The 17,822-nt window shown below is 39.0% G+C and overlaps 3 protein-coding genes across 5 annotated transcripts; 2 read left to right on the top strand and 1 right to left on the bottom strand.

Moving 5' to 3' along the window:
* The first annotated feature begins 755 nt into the window (after positions 1-755).
* LOC126785898 (uncharacterized) lies at positions 756-9,226 on the top strand. Of its 3 annotated transcripts, XR_007671133.1 has the most exons (20): positions 757-969; positions 1,613-1,716; positions 1,909-1,995; positions 2,095-2,170; positions 2,261-2,335; positions 2,425-2,478; positions 3,020-3,079; positions 3,177-3,293; positions 3,674-3,768; positions 3,871-4,079; positions 4,232-4,329; positions 4,793-4,896; positions 5,066-5,231; positions 5,507-5,629; positions 5,955-6,037; positions 7,066-7,207; positions 7,312-7,341; positions 7,542-7,612; positions 7,870-8,851; positions 8,954-9,226. XR_007671133.1 is itself a non-coding variant. In XM_050511574.1 (19 exons), exons 1-19 carry the CDS (start codon positions 931-933, stop codon positions 8,708-8,710), a joined length of 2,571 nt encoding a protein of 856 aa, XP_050367531.1. In that variant the 5' UTR covers positions 756-930; the 3' UTR covers positions 8,711-8,924. The 3 variants fall into 3 exon arrangements, 2 of the variants coding, with proteins under 2 accessions (XP_050367531.1, XP_050367530.1); XM_050511574.1 differs by lacking the exon at positions 8,954-9,226 and having other exon boundaries at positions 756-969; positions 7,873-8,924; XM_050511573.1 differs by lacking the exon at positions 8,954-9,226 and having other exon boundaries at positions 7,870-8,924.
* A 128-nt stretch (positions 9,227-9,354) lies between these two features.
* Positions 9,355-10,282, top strand: LOC126785899 (ubiquitin-like protein 5). Its single transcript, XM_050511575.1, has one exon. The coding sequence runs from the start codon at positions 9,890-9,892 to the stop codon at positions 10,109-10,111; it is 222 nt and encodes a 73-aa protein (XP_050367532.1). The 5' UTR covers positions 9,355-9,889; the 3' UTR covers positions 10,112-10,282.
* A 3,242-nt stretch (positions 10,283-13,524) lies between these two features.
* LOC126786296 (auxin response factor 18) lies at positions 13,525-17,599 on the bottom strand. The gene is made up of 4 exons (XM_050512071.1): positions 15,884-17,599; positions 14,277-15,163; positions 14,110-14,175; positions 13,525-13,994 (listed from the first exon to the last, which is right to left on the bottom strand). Exons 1-4 carry the CDS (start codon positions 16,994-16,996, stop codon positions 13,913-13,915), a joined length of 2,148 nt encoding a protein of 715 aa, XP_050368028.1. The 5' UTR covers positions 16,997-17,599; the 3' UTR covers positions 13,525-13,912.
* Between the last annotated feature and the right edge of the window lie 223 nt (positions 17,600-17,822).

Raw genomic sequence — 17,822 nt, 5'->3', positions numbered from 1 at the left:
TTGTAGACTTCAGGAGGAGTTTATCTCACATGATGCTATTAAAAATGTAGATGATGTGTTGTGCTTTTTTTCTCATTCGATCAAGCTTTTGTTTTTCACCTAAAAGATTTTTAAATTGAGACAACGTTATATGCACCATACAACTTAAACTGGCTAGGCATGCAACACAAGGAAGAGTGTTCCGAGCAGCACAATTGTACTTTTGCGGCTCTCAGCTCTCTCACACCCGATTGTTAGCTAATAAACCCAATTACGCTTTGGAAAAAACTTGCGTACAAACTAGTATGTACGCGTGCGTCCAAACTCTCGTTTATTTGCACACTTTGCGAATATAAATACATGATTTTAACCGTTCAAAGGTTTAGTTTATTACTAAAGATCATTTATGTAAAAGATCAACATAAACAAAAATCGTCTTCATAGTCGATTGCATTAAACAAATGAACGGTTATGGTGAAAGTTAGTAGTCTCATGATCAACCGTCAATTTGTTTGATGCAATCAACTATGAAGGCGATTTTTGTTTATGTTGATATTTTACAGAAATGATCTTTATTAATAAACTAAACTTTTAAACGGTTAAAATTATATATTTATATTCGCAAAGTATGCAAATAAACGAGAGTTTGGACGCACGCGTACATGGCTTTTCTCACCCGCAGCTTATTATTTTCTCTCTCTCTTGGAGCCCTCATTTTCTCTCTATCCCCCCCCCCTCCCCACTCTCTCTCTCGATCTTCACGGCCCTTTGTTCCCTAATCGATCTCTCCCACATAAACCTAGGGTTTCGCCTCTCCAGTCCGCTTCTTCTTCTTCTTCTTCTTCGCTGGACATCTCCTAGATTTGCTGCTTCTGCTGCTGCTGCTGGGGCTCACAGATCTAAGACGGCTCTCACTTCCCAGCTCTGCTCTTCGCTCTCTTGCTCTCCACCATGTTCTGGAAGCTCACCTCTCTCTCCGCCTCCTCGCCTGTAACTCTTTCTCTCTCCTTTACTCTGTTCAATTTCGAAAAACCTAAGTTTTGTGCTGCTTTCTTTATGTGTGAATTGACTGGTTTTCTGTTTGATTAACTTGCTTATGAACATGTTTAATCTGCTTAATTTCTAATTTCTATCTTAATCGAAGCGCTGCGCAGTTAATCTCTTACTTGAAGCGCTGCGCAGTTAATATCTTACTTGAAGCTTGCTGTTTGTCTAATTTTAAACTGTGATTTGTTGTGTACTGATCTATCTTAGTTGTATTAATTACATGTATTGAATGAGAGGTTAATTTTTGTGGGCTGTAACTTTTCCTAGTTGGGTTTTACTATGTAAGAGTAGCTTATATACTGTCGTATTAGCTGTTTGTGATTATACTCTGTTTTGTTGCTGTGACATTTAAGGAAAAATAGATAGACGACTAGTTTTATAATTCACGTGTGCTTTTAAGGTTTTGGATATGGAAGGCTACGTGTTTTAGCAGCTTCTAGTTCCTAGGTACTGCGTGTTTGTGAACTGTTCAACAATTGAATTTAAGTGCTTTAAACCCGCCGCAGTGAATTTCTTGCTTGCAAACTGCAAGGCTTCTATTCCTCTTGTCATCTCGTGATCGTCTTCTGGTTTCTCTTTTTGATAGGTGGAGACGGTGCTAGACAAGGAGAATTTTACGTTGGAAGAGCTTCTGGATGAAGAAGAGATTATCCAAGAATGCAAAGCCTTAAACACTCGACTCATTAATTTGTAATGTCCTGCTGAACTCCCTTTTGGGCTAGTGGTGTTACTGATCTTGAGAGTTTCCTTCTGCAATTGTTATAAATTCAATACCAGGGTTTCCTTCTCAATTTTGGGAGTTTATGGAGGAGTTTTAGATGATATATCTGGCATGCTTGTGGATGATATGCGCTCATACCCTTCTGTCATTGTTGTTTTCAGTTTGCGGGATAGTGCCCAGGTGGAGCAATTACTCCATTATATTGTTGAAGAGCCTCCCAAGGATGCTGAAAGCAAACGAACCTTCAAGTACACTTCCTGACTGAAAAACAACATTATCTTTTAATATATTTAAATGTGTGTAGTTTGAAACAGTTTTAAATTTGTGTTTTTTGTTTCATGATTTAGGTTCCCCTTCATTGCGTGTGAGGTCTTTACATGTGAAATTGATGTAATTCTAAAGACTTTGGTGGAGGAAGAGGAGGTATTCATGATCACATGTTGTATTTGATAACTAAATAGATGTCAATACTTTTGTCTCTTACTGATATTCTCATAATTGATTCAAATGCAGCTCATGGACTTACTCTTCTCCTTCTTAGAACCAAATCGTACTCATAGTGCCCTGCTGGCTGGGTATTTTAGCAAGGTAATCTACAATGATGTTTGTAACATTCTCTTCTAATATTGTTGACAATATAGGTCTCATCATGCTTTTTAATTTGTGGCTAAATGTAGGTCGTTGTATGCCTTATGATACGGAAGACTGTCCCACTTATGAATTATGTTCAAGTGAGTTTCTATTGGCTTATTTGATTATTTTAATTGCATCAATAGGAGCAGAACTGTGCAAATTTTAGACCCCCGACTGGATCTTCATATTGCTGGCGTTCTACGTATTTTATATTGGTTTTTCTATGCCCTACTACATGAGGATGCACAGTATTCTTTTATATGTAACCCATGAGAGGGGCTTTGCTCTTGCAAGACATAATCCCTATGCCCTTTTGTGTAGCTCATTGTAGTTTATTGTTAAACATGGACCCCATGCTCTTGGTCCATCTGTGATGACATTTGGCCCAAAACTTGTGTTGTTCCGACATTTTTTTTATCTTTAAGAATAGTAAAGATATTTGCACTTGTCCTATTTGTCTGTGTTAGTCCTTCATGTTTGTCTTCAATATCTGAAAGTTATTTGCGTCTTGCAGTCAAGTTATTTACCAGGCTCAGCATCAACTTTACCATGCATTCCTTACATTGACTGCTCATTTGAAAATAATTTTTTTAGGCATGTTCTATGAAATGTGGCTGATGTTCTGAAATTACCATACAGGCCCATCAGGATGTTTTCCGGCAACTAGTTGATTTGATAGGGATTACATCTATCATGGAGGTATTAAGAGTATATTTTGCAGAAGTGAATTTAAAAATGATGACAGTATGCATGCAAGTTTTGTTTCAAATACATCTGAGGCGCTTTCACGGAACAGGTTTTGGTTCGACTTGTTGGCGCGGACGACCATGTGTACCCCAATTTCATAGATGTGATGCAATGGTTAGCTGAGAGTAATCTGCTAGAGATGATTGTTGACAAATTGAGTCCATCTGTAAGTGAACTGTTGATTATTTATGACCACAGAAGAGACCTTTTCCTCTCAAATTATTTCACTGTCCAATTGATCACTTCAAGTAGCGAATTATATATGGGAAAATATCTCACTGGGAAGTTTTTTACAATTCGTGTCAATGTCTATTGCTTTCGTTGTCTACCTAATTGTGCACCTTTGACCTTCTATTTTGTGTATTAAATGTTTTTGTAGTTTTTTTTTTGTATGGATTAGGTCTAGAGATTAACTAAACGGAGAAAGCACTTGTTGATATCATATAAATGTCTTATCTGCTGCCATAGTTTGAATTGAATTTTGAATATGCCAAGTGTTGCTGTCATAGATTGTGTGTCTAACAGCTTTCTCTGACTTCTTACTAGAATCCTCCCGAAGTTCATGCTAATGCAGCAGAAACACTTTCTGCTATAACTCGAAATGCCCCATCCGCACTAGCCAACAAACTTTCTAGCCCAAGGTTTGCAGTGAGAGCCATTTTTATGGTTTAGCAATGACTATTTTAAAATGTTGCCGTACATATACTGTGGTTTTGAATACTTATTATATAAATCATATGCAGTTTCGTCACAAGGATATTTGAGCATGCATTGGAAGATTCAGCTTCAAAGTCTGGTCTTGTAAACTCACTTTCTGTCTGCATATCTTTGTTGGATCCCAAAAGATCAGCAGCTTCATCACCCTTGTTTCATTCTTTTCGGAGCCAACATATGTACGAGTCTCCTATCCCTGTTAATCCAGACACTGTCAGTGCAATGCTCCCAAAACTCGGTGAGTCCGCAGAAGTGTTCAACTAAACGTACTGACGGAAAACACTATTGCATATTCCATTGAAGTGTTCTTTCCAGTACATTTTCCCAACACAAATTTTAGATATCTAGGCTTTGTAGAATTTAAATTTAAATCAAAGATTCATTGTGCAGGTGATTTGCTTACACTTTTGAACGTGGCATCGGATGAGCAAGTATTGCCGACAACATATGGAGAGCTGAGGCCTCCACTTGGAAAGCACCGTCTAAAGGTTAGTTGGGTCATTCAGTATATACCTTTCAATTATGCTCTGAACTGGAATTAATTAATTGGTAAATGTGTCAATATGTAAGGGTTAAATTCATGCTGTTTACCAGAGGTTATAGGTCTTTCCAAGTATACTCTTAACACTGTAGTACTTGTAAGCATCTTCCCTATTAATGAATTTTAATAACAAAGGTTCACTCAACTAAGTTTGATTCCCTCCATTCATTTCAATCTGCTTCCTTTTATGTTAACACAGAAGATGCTTTTGTGTTTTAGAATTTTTTTTCTTTTTATTACCTTTTGGTTTTCTGTTTAAGATTGGAAAGATGATTATACCCTGTAACCTCTGTGTTAAGATGAATGCCTTTAAAGTTGAAAGGCAGGAGGGAGAGTATAAACTAACTGTTAATGCATAAAAATAGTTGACCTTGTGGTTAATGCATGTCTAACCGTCTGATACATTTCAGGTTGTGGAATTCATTGCTGTTTTATTGAGATCTGGCAATGAAGATGCAGAAAAAGAACTGGTTAGCTCGGGAACCATCCAACGGGTCATTGATCTTTTCTTTGAGTAAGTTTCTTCGATTGTTCAGTTTTTATTATGCTTTGGATTGGTTTCCTGTTAAAACTGTGCCTATTCTTTTTACTTCTCATTCTCTGCCTTCATCTTTTCTGAAGATAGTTTGTTTAGAGAAACGTTCTATTTAGTATCTAACCTGATCAACTTACTGTGTTTGCAGGTATCCATTCAATAACTCATTGCATCATCATGTTGATAGTATCATAATGTCATGTTTGGACAGCAAGAGTGATGCCATTGTGGACCATCTTCTTCGAGAGTGTGATTTATTGGGGAAGTTTCTCCAAACAGATAAACATCCTCTTGTTTCTGGTGATACCAGCAAGGTAGAGAGATGCATGTACTGGATAAATGGATAGTTGTGGTCATTATTATGTAGATAGGTTCAGAATGCTAAATGCTCAACATGTTTTATGCTTGGAATAGTCTTAAATTTCTATCCTCTGTAATGAGGTGCAATAGAGTAGGGAGTGAGCATGCTCTTAATTCAACGAATTTTGTATCTATGCAATTACATGTCACCATAACTGACAATTACATACATGATTACATGACCTTGGTGTTATATAAAGTTCTGATTTACTTTTCCCTCATTTTGTAGCCAACAATGCCTGCTGTGGGGAAAAAGATTCCACGGGCAGGAAACCTTGGACATATAACAAGAATTTCAAATAAGCTCATTCAGTTGGGAAACAGCCAAAGCCGTGTCCAAGCATGCCTGCAGGTAGGTTGTGGGTTTTAACTACCCTAAGGCACCTAAAACTGGATACTCGCTGCTAGTATAGCCTGATGTTAAAAGTGATTATATGTAATTAGTGATTGAATTTCAACAATGAAGCAATTTTATTGTATTATATATTTATATTGTAAAATGTTCATTAGTATTACTTAGCTCCATTAATTTATATTACCTCTGTTTTTAGCAACATTATACTATGGAAGTTACATTTTGCTAATTGAGTTGAGATACACAATGTGTGTATCAAGTTTGTATGGTTTAATATCCTTTTTGCCCTCTGAAACTAATATATTTTACTGGTTGTCTTTAGGAAAATAGTGAATGGAATGAGTGGCAAGTCACAGTTCTGCAAGAGCGCAATGCAGTTGAAAATGTTTATCGATGGGCCTGCGGGTATGCTCGTGTCTTATATCTGCTTTACAATGCATATTATAGCTATATTTCTGGTTCTAGTAGCACCAAGTCCAAATCACCTTGTTGTTGCTTAGTTTATGGCCTTATTCTGTTTAAGTTTAGTCTTGCAGCAATAAGATGTGAGGCTATAATTGTGGACTTGAATTTCTGGCGATCTTATTTTTTAGATTCTTTCAAATAGCTGTACCTTGTACCCATCTATTAAAACCAGCAGTTGAGAAATTATTTGTCAAAATTGTTGATTTGTATATTTCTCTGGCTCCACGAATATGTCAAAGCAGAAATTATATGTGAGCTACTTTGCAACCACTTGTTTGTTAAGCAATTGAGAGTCTAATAAAATTGGTTAATAAATCTCTGCACACTGTTTTCATCACCCATTGATTTTAATCACTTAATGAATTTTCCCCTTCTGTTATGGTTTTTGTGTGCTTCTCTAATGATGGATGACTTATACATGCTGCTACCGTAGTAGATAGTTAACCTTTGAGTTTTTGTGGAGCTATTATTGTAAAGTCATAAACAAGCCTTGCCATCACAGATGTATATGATTAAAGGCCAATAGGAAAAAGTTGAAATTGTTCTATAATCACCATCACTTATGATTTATAGTACTATCATGAATATACATCTGTTTTTGATTGAGCTCAAAATCATATATGGTAAAGAAGTTTATTGTAAACTAATGAAGTCAAGATACATCTTATTGTATGAACATATGTAGATAGTTAAATGACTTTTGAATTGTTAATTATGATGTCCACCTAAGATTTCTATGATAACTTTTAATGATGTAGTTCATTAATATTTCTAATAAACAATTATTTCCCTAGTTAATCACAGTTGTGTCAACTAGACTTTTGAATAGTTTAATTGATACTATTCTGCTTTAATAGACAGATAACTGTTGCTTATAGCAAACTAGTTAGCTCATTATCTTGCACTTTTATGTACTGAATTCTAGTTACTGATTTTCAACTTTAATACTATGTCTATGTTATGTACAGGCGGCCAACTGCCTTACAAGACAGAACAAGGGATAGTGATGATGATGAGATGGCTGACAGAGATTATGATGTAGCAGAGCTAGCAAACAATCTAAGCCAGGCTTTTAGATACAAAATATATGGGAATGAGGATGCAGGGGAGGTAGTTTATTTATTTATATTAATTGGTGGGCTTGTTCGTACCTTTTTGATTCTCTGCATTGATTTTTTATGGATGAATGAATGACCTGATTGATCTGGCTGTAGGACAATGGAACTCTTGATAGAGATGACGAGGTAATGATTTGGCCTTTTCAAATTTTCTACTGTTATTTTCCTGGGTTTATGTATTGGGCTTGGGTGTTGATTTTTGATTTCCACAAGTAGGGCTCTGAGGCCGAAAAAAATTTAAAATAGCTTTGATTAATTAATTGGGTAGTTTTTTTTTCAAGAAAATGATTTGGTTCTGAATGGCGTGGTTGATTTGTTATATACAGGACGTGTACTTTGATGATGAATCTGCTGAAGTGGTCATATCATCCCTGAGGCTCGGTGATGACCATGGGAGGTGAGTTACTAAATCCATTGTGTATGTCCTGATTTTGTATAAAGAGGAACGGTTAGTGCTCTCAGAATACTCTTCTTCTGCGGTGTTTAACTGTATTAGTCTGACCGCTGGTGAACTTTCCATCTCTGTGTGCTTCTTCATGAGATAAATTCAAGCGCTTGATAGTGTTGGAAGTGTATGAAAACTTTGTTGTATACTAAAGTTTATAAAGGAGATCTATATGCTAATGTGCTGATTAGCTTCTATCCTTTCTGCAGCAGTTTATTCACAAATTCAAACTGGTTTGCATTCCAAGATGATAGAATTGGCAATACATCTATGGATGCATCACCCTCAGACATGATGGACGATGTAAACTTGAATGGGACTGGGAATGGTGGAAACAGTAGCAGTGATGATGAGGTTGTTGTAGGGGAGGATGATGAGTTGAATGGAAGTAAAGACTCTGTCAATGACACATCCAGTTCCAGCAAAGACCAGTTGAATGGACCGAGTGGGAGTGGTTCCATGAGTGATGGAAACCTGAATCCGGAGGGAGAGAATGCAAGTGCCTCGCATGATATGGGGTTCTTCAGATTCGAGTCAACTGACAATGAGGATTTGTTTGGCGACAGGCCTTTGCCTGAATGGGTAAGTTGGGGTGAATCATCTGATTTGCAAGTTGGTGGTGCAAGTGTAAATCCATTTGAGGATCACAATGACTCTGATGTGATGTCTTCCACTCAACCTGAGCTAGTGATACCAGATACTAATTTGCCTTCAAGTGGAGGAGAATCTATACTTCCAAATGGTTCTCCAACCACCACTAATACTTTGAGTGAAGGGTCAGAGGGCAGCGATGTGACCCATAGATCAACTGCTGTACCATCATTGTTTGAAGAGGATGTTGAATTTGTTGGTGTGGAACTAGTAGGTACCGAGAAGGCAATGGATCAGGCTCTCAAAGAGGGAATAGTTGGGGAGGCTGGGCCATTGAAGAAAAACTTCACGTCAAAGGTGCCAGAAAAGGAAAATTCGGATGAGGGTGGGCCAGAAAGTAAGGAGTTCAATGATGCCAATTATTGGCGTGTCGATCAGGAGGTTGCTGTTCTGGAGTAATTATAGGTTGATGATCCTGCCTGGGTTTGCAAATCCGAAATTGGATCTGACGGCCACAGATCCGATTTTGGGTTGGAAGCGCCGAAGTGGCTTGCACCAGTCATGTACAGTATTACGTTTGTTACGAAATGGGATCAAATGGTAGGTTGTGTTATGGGTATTTCTGTTTATCTATTGTTATTCATTGTTTATTATTCAAGGTTTTGTTCTTTTCTGCCCTAATACTGAGCATGGAATTCCCAGGTCCAGTTCTTTCTTCTTTTCTTTATTATGGCCGAAATCATTCTTAAAGTGGAACCTGGACTCCTTTATTGGTTAGGTATTCTTGTTCTATACTAGAAGTTTTGATATTAATGTATTTCCTTGTCTTTCACTGAATAATTAGCTGGCAAAAACGTTGGAATTTTTGCTCTAATGTTTAGGTTATCTTGCCATCTGATATTGGTCGTTATTTGAGATTTGCATGGAACCTTTGTCTGTCAAGTAGCTCTGAAGTACACCTTTTTTTAGTCACAATTCTGCCTTCTATTTCAGGTAGCTGTATACTTAGTCCCTATCTACAACATGGACTGGGTCCTAAATAGAGATTTAAATTCAACAGCTTAAGTTGCATTGCAGATGACTCATTAAAGAGTTGAAATTTAATATTTAACTTGTTGTGCCATCTCGTGTTTATCGTCTATTGCTCCCAATACCCTTGACCAAAGAAGCAAGGAGATCATGATTGCTGAATTTTATGAGTGATTTTCAACGCAATCTATCCTTGTAGAAGAGAAGAGTATTCTCAATGAAAACTTGTGAGGCTAGCTGAACGCAAAATCTCCAGGTTAAAATTACTACGAAGTCAAACTGAAGTGATAACTGATGAATGAAGAGGAGATGGCAGCTAAGAGATTTTTTTTTCTCTTCTTGTGGTAGCCTCCTTTGGTTAAGTTAAATATGAACAGCGATGGTCCCTCCGTATCGAGAGAAGTCGCAAGTTAATTTGAACCGAGTGTTGGTGTTATGGTCGTGATTCAAAGCGGTAAAAGGGAAGCAGCAGTGGAGAAAGCTCCATTCCAGTATGTGGCATCTCTTCTGGAGACTCCCAGCATCATATTCAGTATATAAGCAAAGGTCCAATTGGCTCGTTTAGTCCCATTCGGCATATTTCAGAACATCTAGAATTGGTTGAAGAAGATGATTGAGGTGGTGCTGAACGATCATCTTGGAAAGAAGGTGCGGGTCAAGTGCCACGAGGATGACACTATCGGAGATCTGAAGAAACTGGTGGCGGCTCAGACCGGAACCCGATCCGATAAGATCCGAATTCAGAAGTGGTACAATATATACAAGGATCACATCACTCTCAAGGATTATGAGATTCATGACGGCATGGGCCTCGAACTCTATTACAACTGACACTCCCTTTTCCATCTTTCTTAGTTCTTCATGTACGTCGACTGAAACCGATGCGTAATGAAACGTAGTATCATGTGATTGTTTGTTCAATTTGAATGACATCGCTGTGGAATTTAGGGCATGCATGCTCCTATTGACACAGATGCTCTGTGAAATCGATCCCATGGTCTTTGTTATGATGAATTCATGTATGTAATGATTTGATGGTTGTGAGCAAAGACGTGCATTGATACGAGTACTTGGTTGTTCCTGTTTCCTCTATTCTTCTCCTTCGTTCTTCCGTTGGTTATATTAATTTACTCTCTCCTCCTAGGACAATGACTTTGAGAAAGTGAATGTCACCTCTAAATGAATTCTACAGTCTACACTACCACCGTTGTTTTTATGCTTGGGGTCCCTACTGGCTAGCTAGAGGAAATGAATCATGCAAACATTTATAAGAGTATGTCGAACTGCTTTTGATAGAGATCTTGTGTTGATGCACTGCTGCGTTTCATCTATTCCACTCTTTCTTACGATCTAGCTATATAATATGTGTCCCTAAACGCTAACATTGATGGGCCTGTTACAGCATGGTGGAGTAGGGTTAGACACTCGGAAGGCACTATTATCGGTGGCACTGTTTTCGTATCAATTAAGTTTTGTAGCACCTGATATGGTAGAGGTGTATGCTGCGGCAATCGAATATAGGATGAATCTTATAATGTTCGCATCGTATAGCTGAGGACAAATTTTCCCTTGTTTTTCTTTTCGTCCTCCTCCTTGGTATATGATTCTTCACCTTCTGAGTTTGTTAAACACTTGTCCATGGTTTGTAATCTTTGATTCGATCTAGTGATTAATAATGATTTTCGTCTATTCCAAAAAAAAAGAAAGAGGAAGTTTAGCTTGAATCTCGTACGTGTCAATCCAAAATTGCAACTAATCTTAACAACACGATAGAAAGCATGAATTCAAATTCGAACGAGTCAAAATAAATGTATTCAAAAACAAAATTTTTTGATACTCAAGTTTTGAAGTGAAGTTAGAGAAGTGATTCAACCGAAAACATGAACCCTAAACATTCGTCACTATGATCTTTGGCCGTTATTTTCTTATGACTAAACATAGAAGTATGAGAAATCTGAAATCAAACCGTTCATAATAAAGAAAACTAGCAACCTCATGGTCCAAACTTGAATTGCTTCCGATCACTGTCCTAATTGTGCGCCACTAAAGATCTGCTAAGGTGGGATGGAAGTCTGCTAGGGTTCTAGCGATTTGTTCGTCGCACAATGTGCTCTTTCATCGTACACTTTGGTCATCTCATTACACATTGCTTGCAAATAATTTTTTTTTCTTACAGAACGTTTATTTATGCCGACAATTAGTAAAATACTTTAATTGAAGATATTTTTCTCCATGCAAAAAAATATAACAGATCAAAAACATGAATTTAGACTACGTACTTATCCTATCGATCTGTATGCTTTGATTAAAAACAACTTCACTTCAGCAATATCCTTGCTGTATCCACGTACGTACCACTAATTGCTCTTTTAATTATCAAATGCATGAATATCTTTGAAAAATATGATCACAATGCCATTTCCAATCCCAAAGCCCTCCACAGTCTTAACAAGTAGCTATTTTTAACTCTCTCTGCGCTTAAAGCAAACAAAACCATTATCGATTGCTCCGGTTACGACAAGCAACTAAAACCCAGATTAACAAATAGATCTTGGGTTTCTGTCTACTTAATTTGACTAGCTTGAACCAGAAAAAAGGGGTTTCGTTTTCAGTGAAAAACAAGGAAAACAAGAGGAGTCAGAACCCCAATCCCAATATGAAACCCTAACCCCCAGCTTAAGCAGCTTTGCATGACTACCATTTTCCGGCCCGGCCATCAAAACGGCGACATCGGTGTTGCCCGCACGGCCGCACGTGATCTTCCGACGTCATTTAGGGTTCAGTGCACGTGTGTGTTGCATTGGACTGATCATTCTCCTATTTTCAATTGTGATCTTTGTTTTGGGATTCAAAGAACAATAGTAGACAGTGGAGGAAATTGTGGCATAGTGTTTACCAAATTAATTCAAGCTGTGAAGGCTGATGGGTGATGATCTGTGAGTCTGTGACCACAGACCAGACTTAATCTGCAAGCAAGGCAGGTCAATGTTTTCTGGGTTTTCCAGATCCCAAGCTATGGCCTCTGATCATCAGGTTCCTTCAAAACCTCTCAAAACATATCTGTCTAGGGATATACATGTTGCACTTGCATTGTACAAGGGGAATAAAATGGACCTAAAACATAAGTGATAAACATGAAGTGAAGACTAAGGATATCACACTCGACCCCTTTAGACGTAAAATATTTATAATTTCGGTCTGCATGTTGAACAAATTTTCACAAAGCTATTTATGAGGAAGCTATAATCCTACAGTGTCAATTTTGACTTTCCGAAGTCTGATGAGATTTGATAATTTACCACATGATCTGATTAAATGATCTTGAAACTACATGAAACTCATTAACAATGGGTGCATGTTTAAATACAAATAAGAGACCGCTTCCTCCACTCAATATGAGACTAATTAATAGACTTCTCATGAAATTATAGCAGTTACCAATTGGGAAGGAGATTAAAAACCGATTCGATGTGTTACATCCAAGGTTTTGGACCACGAAAAATGATGAAAAATATGAACTTTTTTATTATCATTGTTTTTGGGTTACATCAAAGTTTGCTACAATATTCTGAAGCACGAGTCAAGGGTTTCAATATTTAGTGGGAGCTGAGTGTCACATAGAATATAGAACTAGTATGGGAATCCTAGATTGTTTTAAGTTGGAACAGTTGAGGTATCATTTTCATGTAATTCTACTATGTTGAAGTTGAAATGTTGAAAGCCGAAAGGCAAAAGTCTCACTTTTTAAACCCAATTTCCTATATCAAATTTGTTCTGTGGTGTTATGACATTCAGAGCCAAAATTAAGTTCTTATTTTTGGTCAATCTCTTGGAAGTAAAAGAACACCCAACAACAGTAAGACAATTGGTACATTACATGCCAATGCATTCCCAACAACAACAAAAGCCAATTGAATAAAGTCAAAAACTAAGTGCCAATTCTTGAAGCCGAAGCCCTCTTCCTTCAATCAATCATCTAGATTCCATCAAGACCAAATAAGTGTTTTCAGTATTGCAGTTGTATCATTTGGTTGGAGATGTATTAGAGCATCACATCTCAGACAAACTAATTTTTAAGCATAATGTGTTATCAGTTTGCTGGAATATGCTTCACATGTATGTACTAATGTCCTAAACTTGAAGCTATATATGTATATTATAAGAAAAATGAAAAAAATTAAAGAAATCCTGAACATGCACACTATGAAAGCCAACTAAGCACCTCAGGTTTTCATAAAAGAACTCACAACAAGCAATAATATCATCAAGTGGGAATGAGTCAACATATTTGTTCGATCAGAAATCTGGTTTTGAATATCCGACACTGGACATTCGGACTTCGCAAAAGCACATAAATTCTGAAGATGTGCTCAGTGGGATCAGCTTTGCAATTATTACCCTGTGAGTCTTGATAGAAGTTCACATCCAGAAATCAGCAGCTACGCAAGAAATTTTTTACCTCTGACATTATTTGTATTTAGTAGAACATGTACATTTACATAGAAATGTACTCAAGATCACAAAATAGGAGGAGTTCGACATCATTTTTCTCCTAGCTAATTTAAAGTGAAAACGAACATTCAACATGCATCAGAGTATTGCAGCATCATCTGGTTTCAATGTCATACTAGACTAGGCAAATATGCTTAGAGGACCAGCCTTGTTTGATGCACCAAGTCCATTTCCAGCATTTTCCATTCCTCTAATCCATGTCCTGCAAAAACAAGCATTTAACTAATGTCAACAGGGTTGTCCATAGAATCAGATGTCTGCACAAGTTAACACAATATAACCAGAACAATCTACTAGAAACTTGTTAATACACTCACCTTCCGATAGTTTCATTGGCCGGACGTGTTAGAATAGTCAGTCTCTTTGCTGTTTTCTTAAATTCACTGCATTTGTCAACATAAGGAAAAAGGAATTCCAATGAATATATATCTAATGCAACCAAATTAACCTGAAAAGGAAGATAAAACACAAAAAAAAAAAATACCCAAATGGTTCGTCTCCAGTTTGTTTAACGACACCTGTTGGATCTCGATAAAGAACATGGCTCAGCATCTCCGGTTTTTCTAATCCAAACATGATGGTCAGCCTCCTGTATAACTCATCATAAGACCCCAGAGCTAAGAGGTCAAGAGTCCTTCCAATATCCTCGGACTCCATGAATACCTTGCAATGACCGGTATCCAGGTCAAGACCTTGAAATTCCTCGTTAAATGTAGATTTCTCTAGTGAAACCAAGTGTTCAAGAGCAGAGTCTGAACCAACAGATAGAAACCTTTTTCTGCCTTGATTCTGAGCTTTCAAATTCTTACCAGCAAGAACTTGTGAAACTGCATCACTGGAGCAGCTACGAGACATCTGCTGCTCAGTAAGTATTGGTTGACCAAAGAGTAAAAACTGGTGTTTCTTCACATCATCAGATTTCTCCAAGTTCTGATTAGAATTTCCCATAGTTAGCGAGCAAGATAGGTTTTCATTGCTGTTTGTGTGACCATTCCTGATGCCATTGGGAATTCTTTGATTTTGATCGAATCTCTGGAAACTGGACGAGAACAGCCCTGACTGCAGTTTGCTGTTATAGTGGAGATTTGATAAAGATAATCTAAGTTGAGCATGCCTGGCTCCCTGTATGCCTGCAGGAGTGTTATCTGGTAGACAACACATGGGGCTGCTGGACCCGAGGGGGTTGCCTGAAAATGATGGCAACGTTAACTGCCCGTCAAGAGCAAAGTCTGTGTGTTGCGGGATACGCAACTTCTTCCTTGGTGGTGAAAAGGGCGCCATGTGGATAATGGGAAAATTTGATACCAGCTCGATCAACCATGGGCTGACACACTTCACATTCTGTAACAAATCTGGCTCATCCCATGTCACCTGTGTAAATGTGATACGGTGGTTTGTCATTTAAGTTGAAAGGGAAGTGATGCAAAAGCAGAATTGAATGAGTTGGACTATTAAACCAGACTGAAAAAATGGCACATCAAAATTATGCGACTAATCACAATCATGCACCCAACAATAACACTGCAGATGAGGTTAAGTATCAAAGAGCAGACTCAAAAGGTAAAACACTGTCCACGTACAGCTCACACTATTTTCATGAACAAACAATCAATTCGTACTGAGCATTGTATAGTGAGCTATGTTCATGAACAAACAGTCGATCCTTACAGAAGCATAGTATGCTAATCTCAATCTCCAATTTGAACCAATAAGAATGGTGGTGCCGAAAACATGAAGGCGCTGAAATGATTTACAATATAAAAATGGGAAACTCATGCCAAGAACCTGTTCTACCAGCAAAGACTTTGGTTCTTCAGACGACAGTTACAGCCAAATCACATAAGAAGGGTGGTGGTTTTTTAACCATAATCGAACCACAAAATACAGTTACTAGTCACCTTTGGAGTTTTAAAATCTAGAGCAGATGAGGTAGCAAAACATGTATTATTCCAGCACATCGTTAGAACTAAATCTCAAGAAAAACACAAACAGATGCAAATGCTGGAGTTCAGGACACAAAAACATACATTTCAAAGACATAAAAAGTTTGAACACCAAATCACAAACACAGGTTATGATGCAGCACAGTACCTGTAGAACTCTCCAAGGAGAATTAGGCCAGCGGATTTTATCATTAACCTGAACAGAAGCTATGGTTCCCATGAACCAACTAATCCTAGAAGAGTCCTCTGTCTCAAAAGCCATCTTGAACCTCATCCCTGAGCACCACTGCACCCTCACCGCCGCCTTCACCGCCGACGCCTTCACACAAAACTCCGGCGTACTTGCCCTCGGATAATACACCACCTCAAACGGCTGCCCACTCGCCGCAAGAGTGGCGGCCTCCACCACAGCCTCAGGCATCACCCTTCCTCCTCCTCCTCTGCCTCCTCTCGTATTATTCCCACTCTGACTCGGATTCCCAAACCCATTTCTCCCCATTCTGTCCTCCTCCTTCAGAAACACCGAGAACCCGGAATACGGCAGCACCCCAGAAACGCCGTTGCTCCACCCGGACGCCGCCGCCGACTCCGGCGAGCCCTCTAGCAGTCCCCTCTTGGCCCTCCGAATCCCGACGCAGAGGTCGCCGTTTTCAGCCCGCAGGAACACAATGGAGTCGCCGGCGACAAGCTTCTTCTGGTTGACGAACGTGCTCCAGCCGGTGGTCAGCAAATGCCGGCGAGGCGTGCCTCGGTAAATGTGCCGGAACTTCCAGACCTCACCGTGGACATCTTTGGCGACCACCGTCTGCACCGGCGGGTCGGCGGAGTAGTCCAGCCTCGGGAAAATGGTCTCGGCGCAGTATCTCGGAACCGAGAACCCGCCGCCATTATTGGCATCGGACTGTGTCAGAGTCTTGGCAAAAGACGACGGCTTTTCTTGACTGTCAGACCCACCGTCAGACTCAACAGAGCCGCCTTCGTCCTGAACTAAGCAAAGATCGTTGTTGTTGGACGGGACCAGCCGGATTCTGGCGAAGACCTCGTCGGTTTCCGGGTCGGCCATGTACCTGATTCCGGCGACGCGGCAGAGAATGAGAGGTGGGATTCTGCCGGTGGCCGGAAACTCGACGTGGGTTTGAGCGTGCTCGGCGTGGCCTTGAGGAAAGTAGAAGACTTTGGAGTTCACCGGAGGCATTTGAACCATGCCGCCGGCGCATGCGTGCCATAGCTGAGGATCTAAGGTCTTCTCCATCTCCTTCATGAGTGTTTTCTGTTTCTGTTTCAGACTGAGAAAAAAAAAGTGCTCTGTTTTGGTGTTTTGAATGCTGGGTTCAATTGAGTCTGATACTTCAAAAGTTCAAAGCAATGAAGACTTGAACTTGAAGTGAAGAAGAAGATGGGGTTTTGGTTTTGATTCAGTGAGTTAAATGCTCTGAGTAACCTTTATACAAATTGGCTTTAAAACCAAGACAGCAGAGAGAAGAAAGAGTGGACCTCTACGCCTCTACCACCACCGCCATCATCATCACTGCCATTGAATTCACAGCACCATTTACCTTTCTCAGGTACAACAAAATCTTCTGAATCAAAGAAGAAGTGTACTACCAACCAGGACTACACCACTTTAGTCTCTCTCTCTCTCTCTCTCTCTCTCTCTCTAATTCTCCTCCCTCCTCAAAATGAAACTACACACAAACAACAGAGAACCCCTTTTTGAGATCACTGCCTTTTCACATCATCCGCTCTCTCCTCTATCTCTCTTTATCCATTGTTTCAGCTTTGAAAAGTTCCCAGCTTTATAATAAGAATCAGGGCCCTCTCTTTCTATCTCACCTGAATTTCTTTCCTCCTCTCCTTGTCTCTGTTTGTGTATTTGTACTCATTCATCCAGATGCAATCAGATCTGAATACTCTGAGCTTTCTCTCTCCATGACCCTTATAAAAAAAATCTTTAAAGAATTCAAGGGAAAAATAATGAAAATTGAGCAAATTTAATTGGTGGGTGGTTACTATTGAGTCGTACTTGGGACTGGCTACGAGATCAGAGCACAGTCATAAGTGTAAGTACTGAGAGGGAGTACTGTAGA

Source organism: Argentina anserina, chromosome 3, assembly GCF_933775445.1.
Source record: "Argentina anserina chromosome 3, drPotAnse1.1, whole genome shotgun sequence".
Taxonomy (NCBI): Eukaryota; Viridiplantae; Streptophyta; class Magnoliopsida; order Rosales; family Rosaceae; genus Argentina; species Argentina anserina.
Note: the sequence above shows the minus strand (reverse complement) of the source record. Positions and strands in the feature narration are given on the sequence as shown.

Excerpts from the sequence above, each read along its gene's own strand:
- LOC126785898 (XM_050511573.1), top strand. The coding sequence starts at position 931 with ATGTTCTGGAAGCTCACCTCTCTCTCCGCCTCCTCGCCT. Across the intron at positions 970-1,612 it reads CTCTCTCCGCCTCCTCGCCT|GTGGAGACGGTGCTAGACAA; the intron begins GTAACTCTTTCT and ends TCTTTTTGATAG. Across the intron at positions 6,038-7,065 it reads GTTTATCGATGGGCCTGCGG|GCGGCCAACTGCCTTACAAG; the intron begins GTATGCTCGTGT and ends TGTTATGTACAG.
- LOC126785899 (XM_050511575.1), top strand. The coding sequence starts at position 9,890 with ATGATTGAGGTGGTGCTGAACGATCATCTTGGAAAGAAGGTGCGGGTC.
- LOC126786296 (XM_050512071.1), bottom strand. The coding sequence starts at position 16,996 with ATGAAGGAGATGGAGAAGACCTTAGATCCTCAGCTATGGCACGCATGC. Across the intron at positions 15,164-15,883 it reads CTCCTTGGAGAGTTCTACAG|GTGACATGGGATGAGCCAGA; the intron begins GTACTGTGCTGC and ends ACATTTACACAG. Across the intron at positions 13,995-14,109 it reads GCCAATGAAACTATCGGAAG|GACATGGATTAGAGGAATGG; the intron begins GTGAGTGTATTA and ends TTGTTTTTGCAG.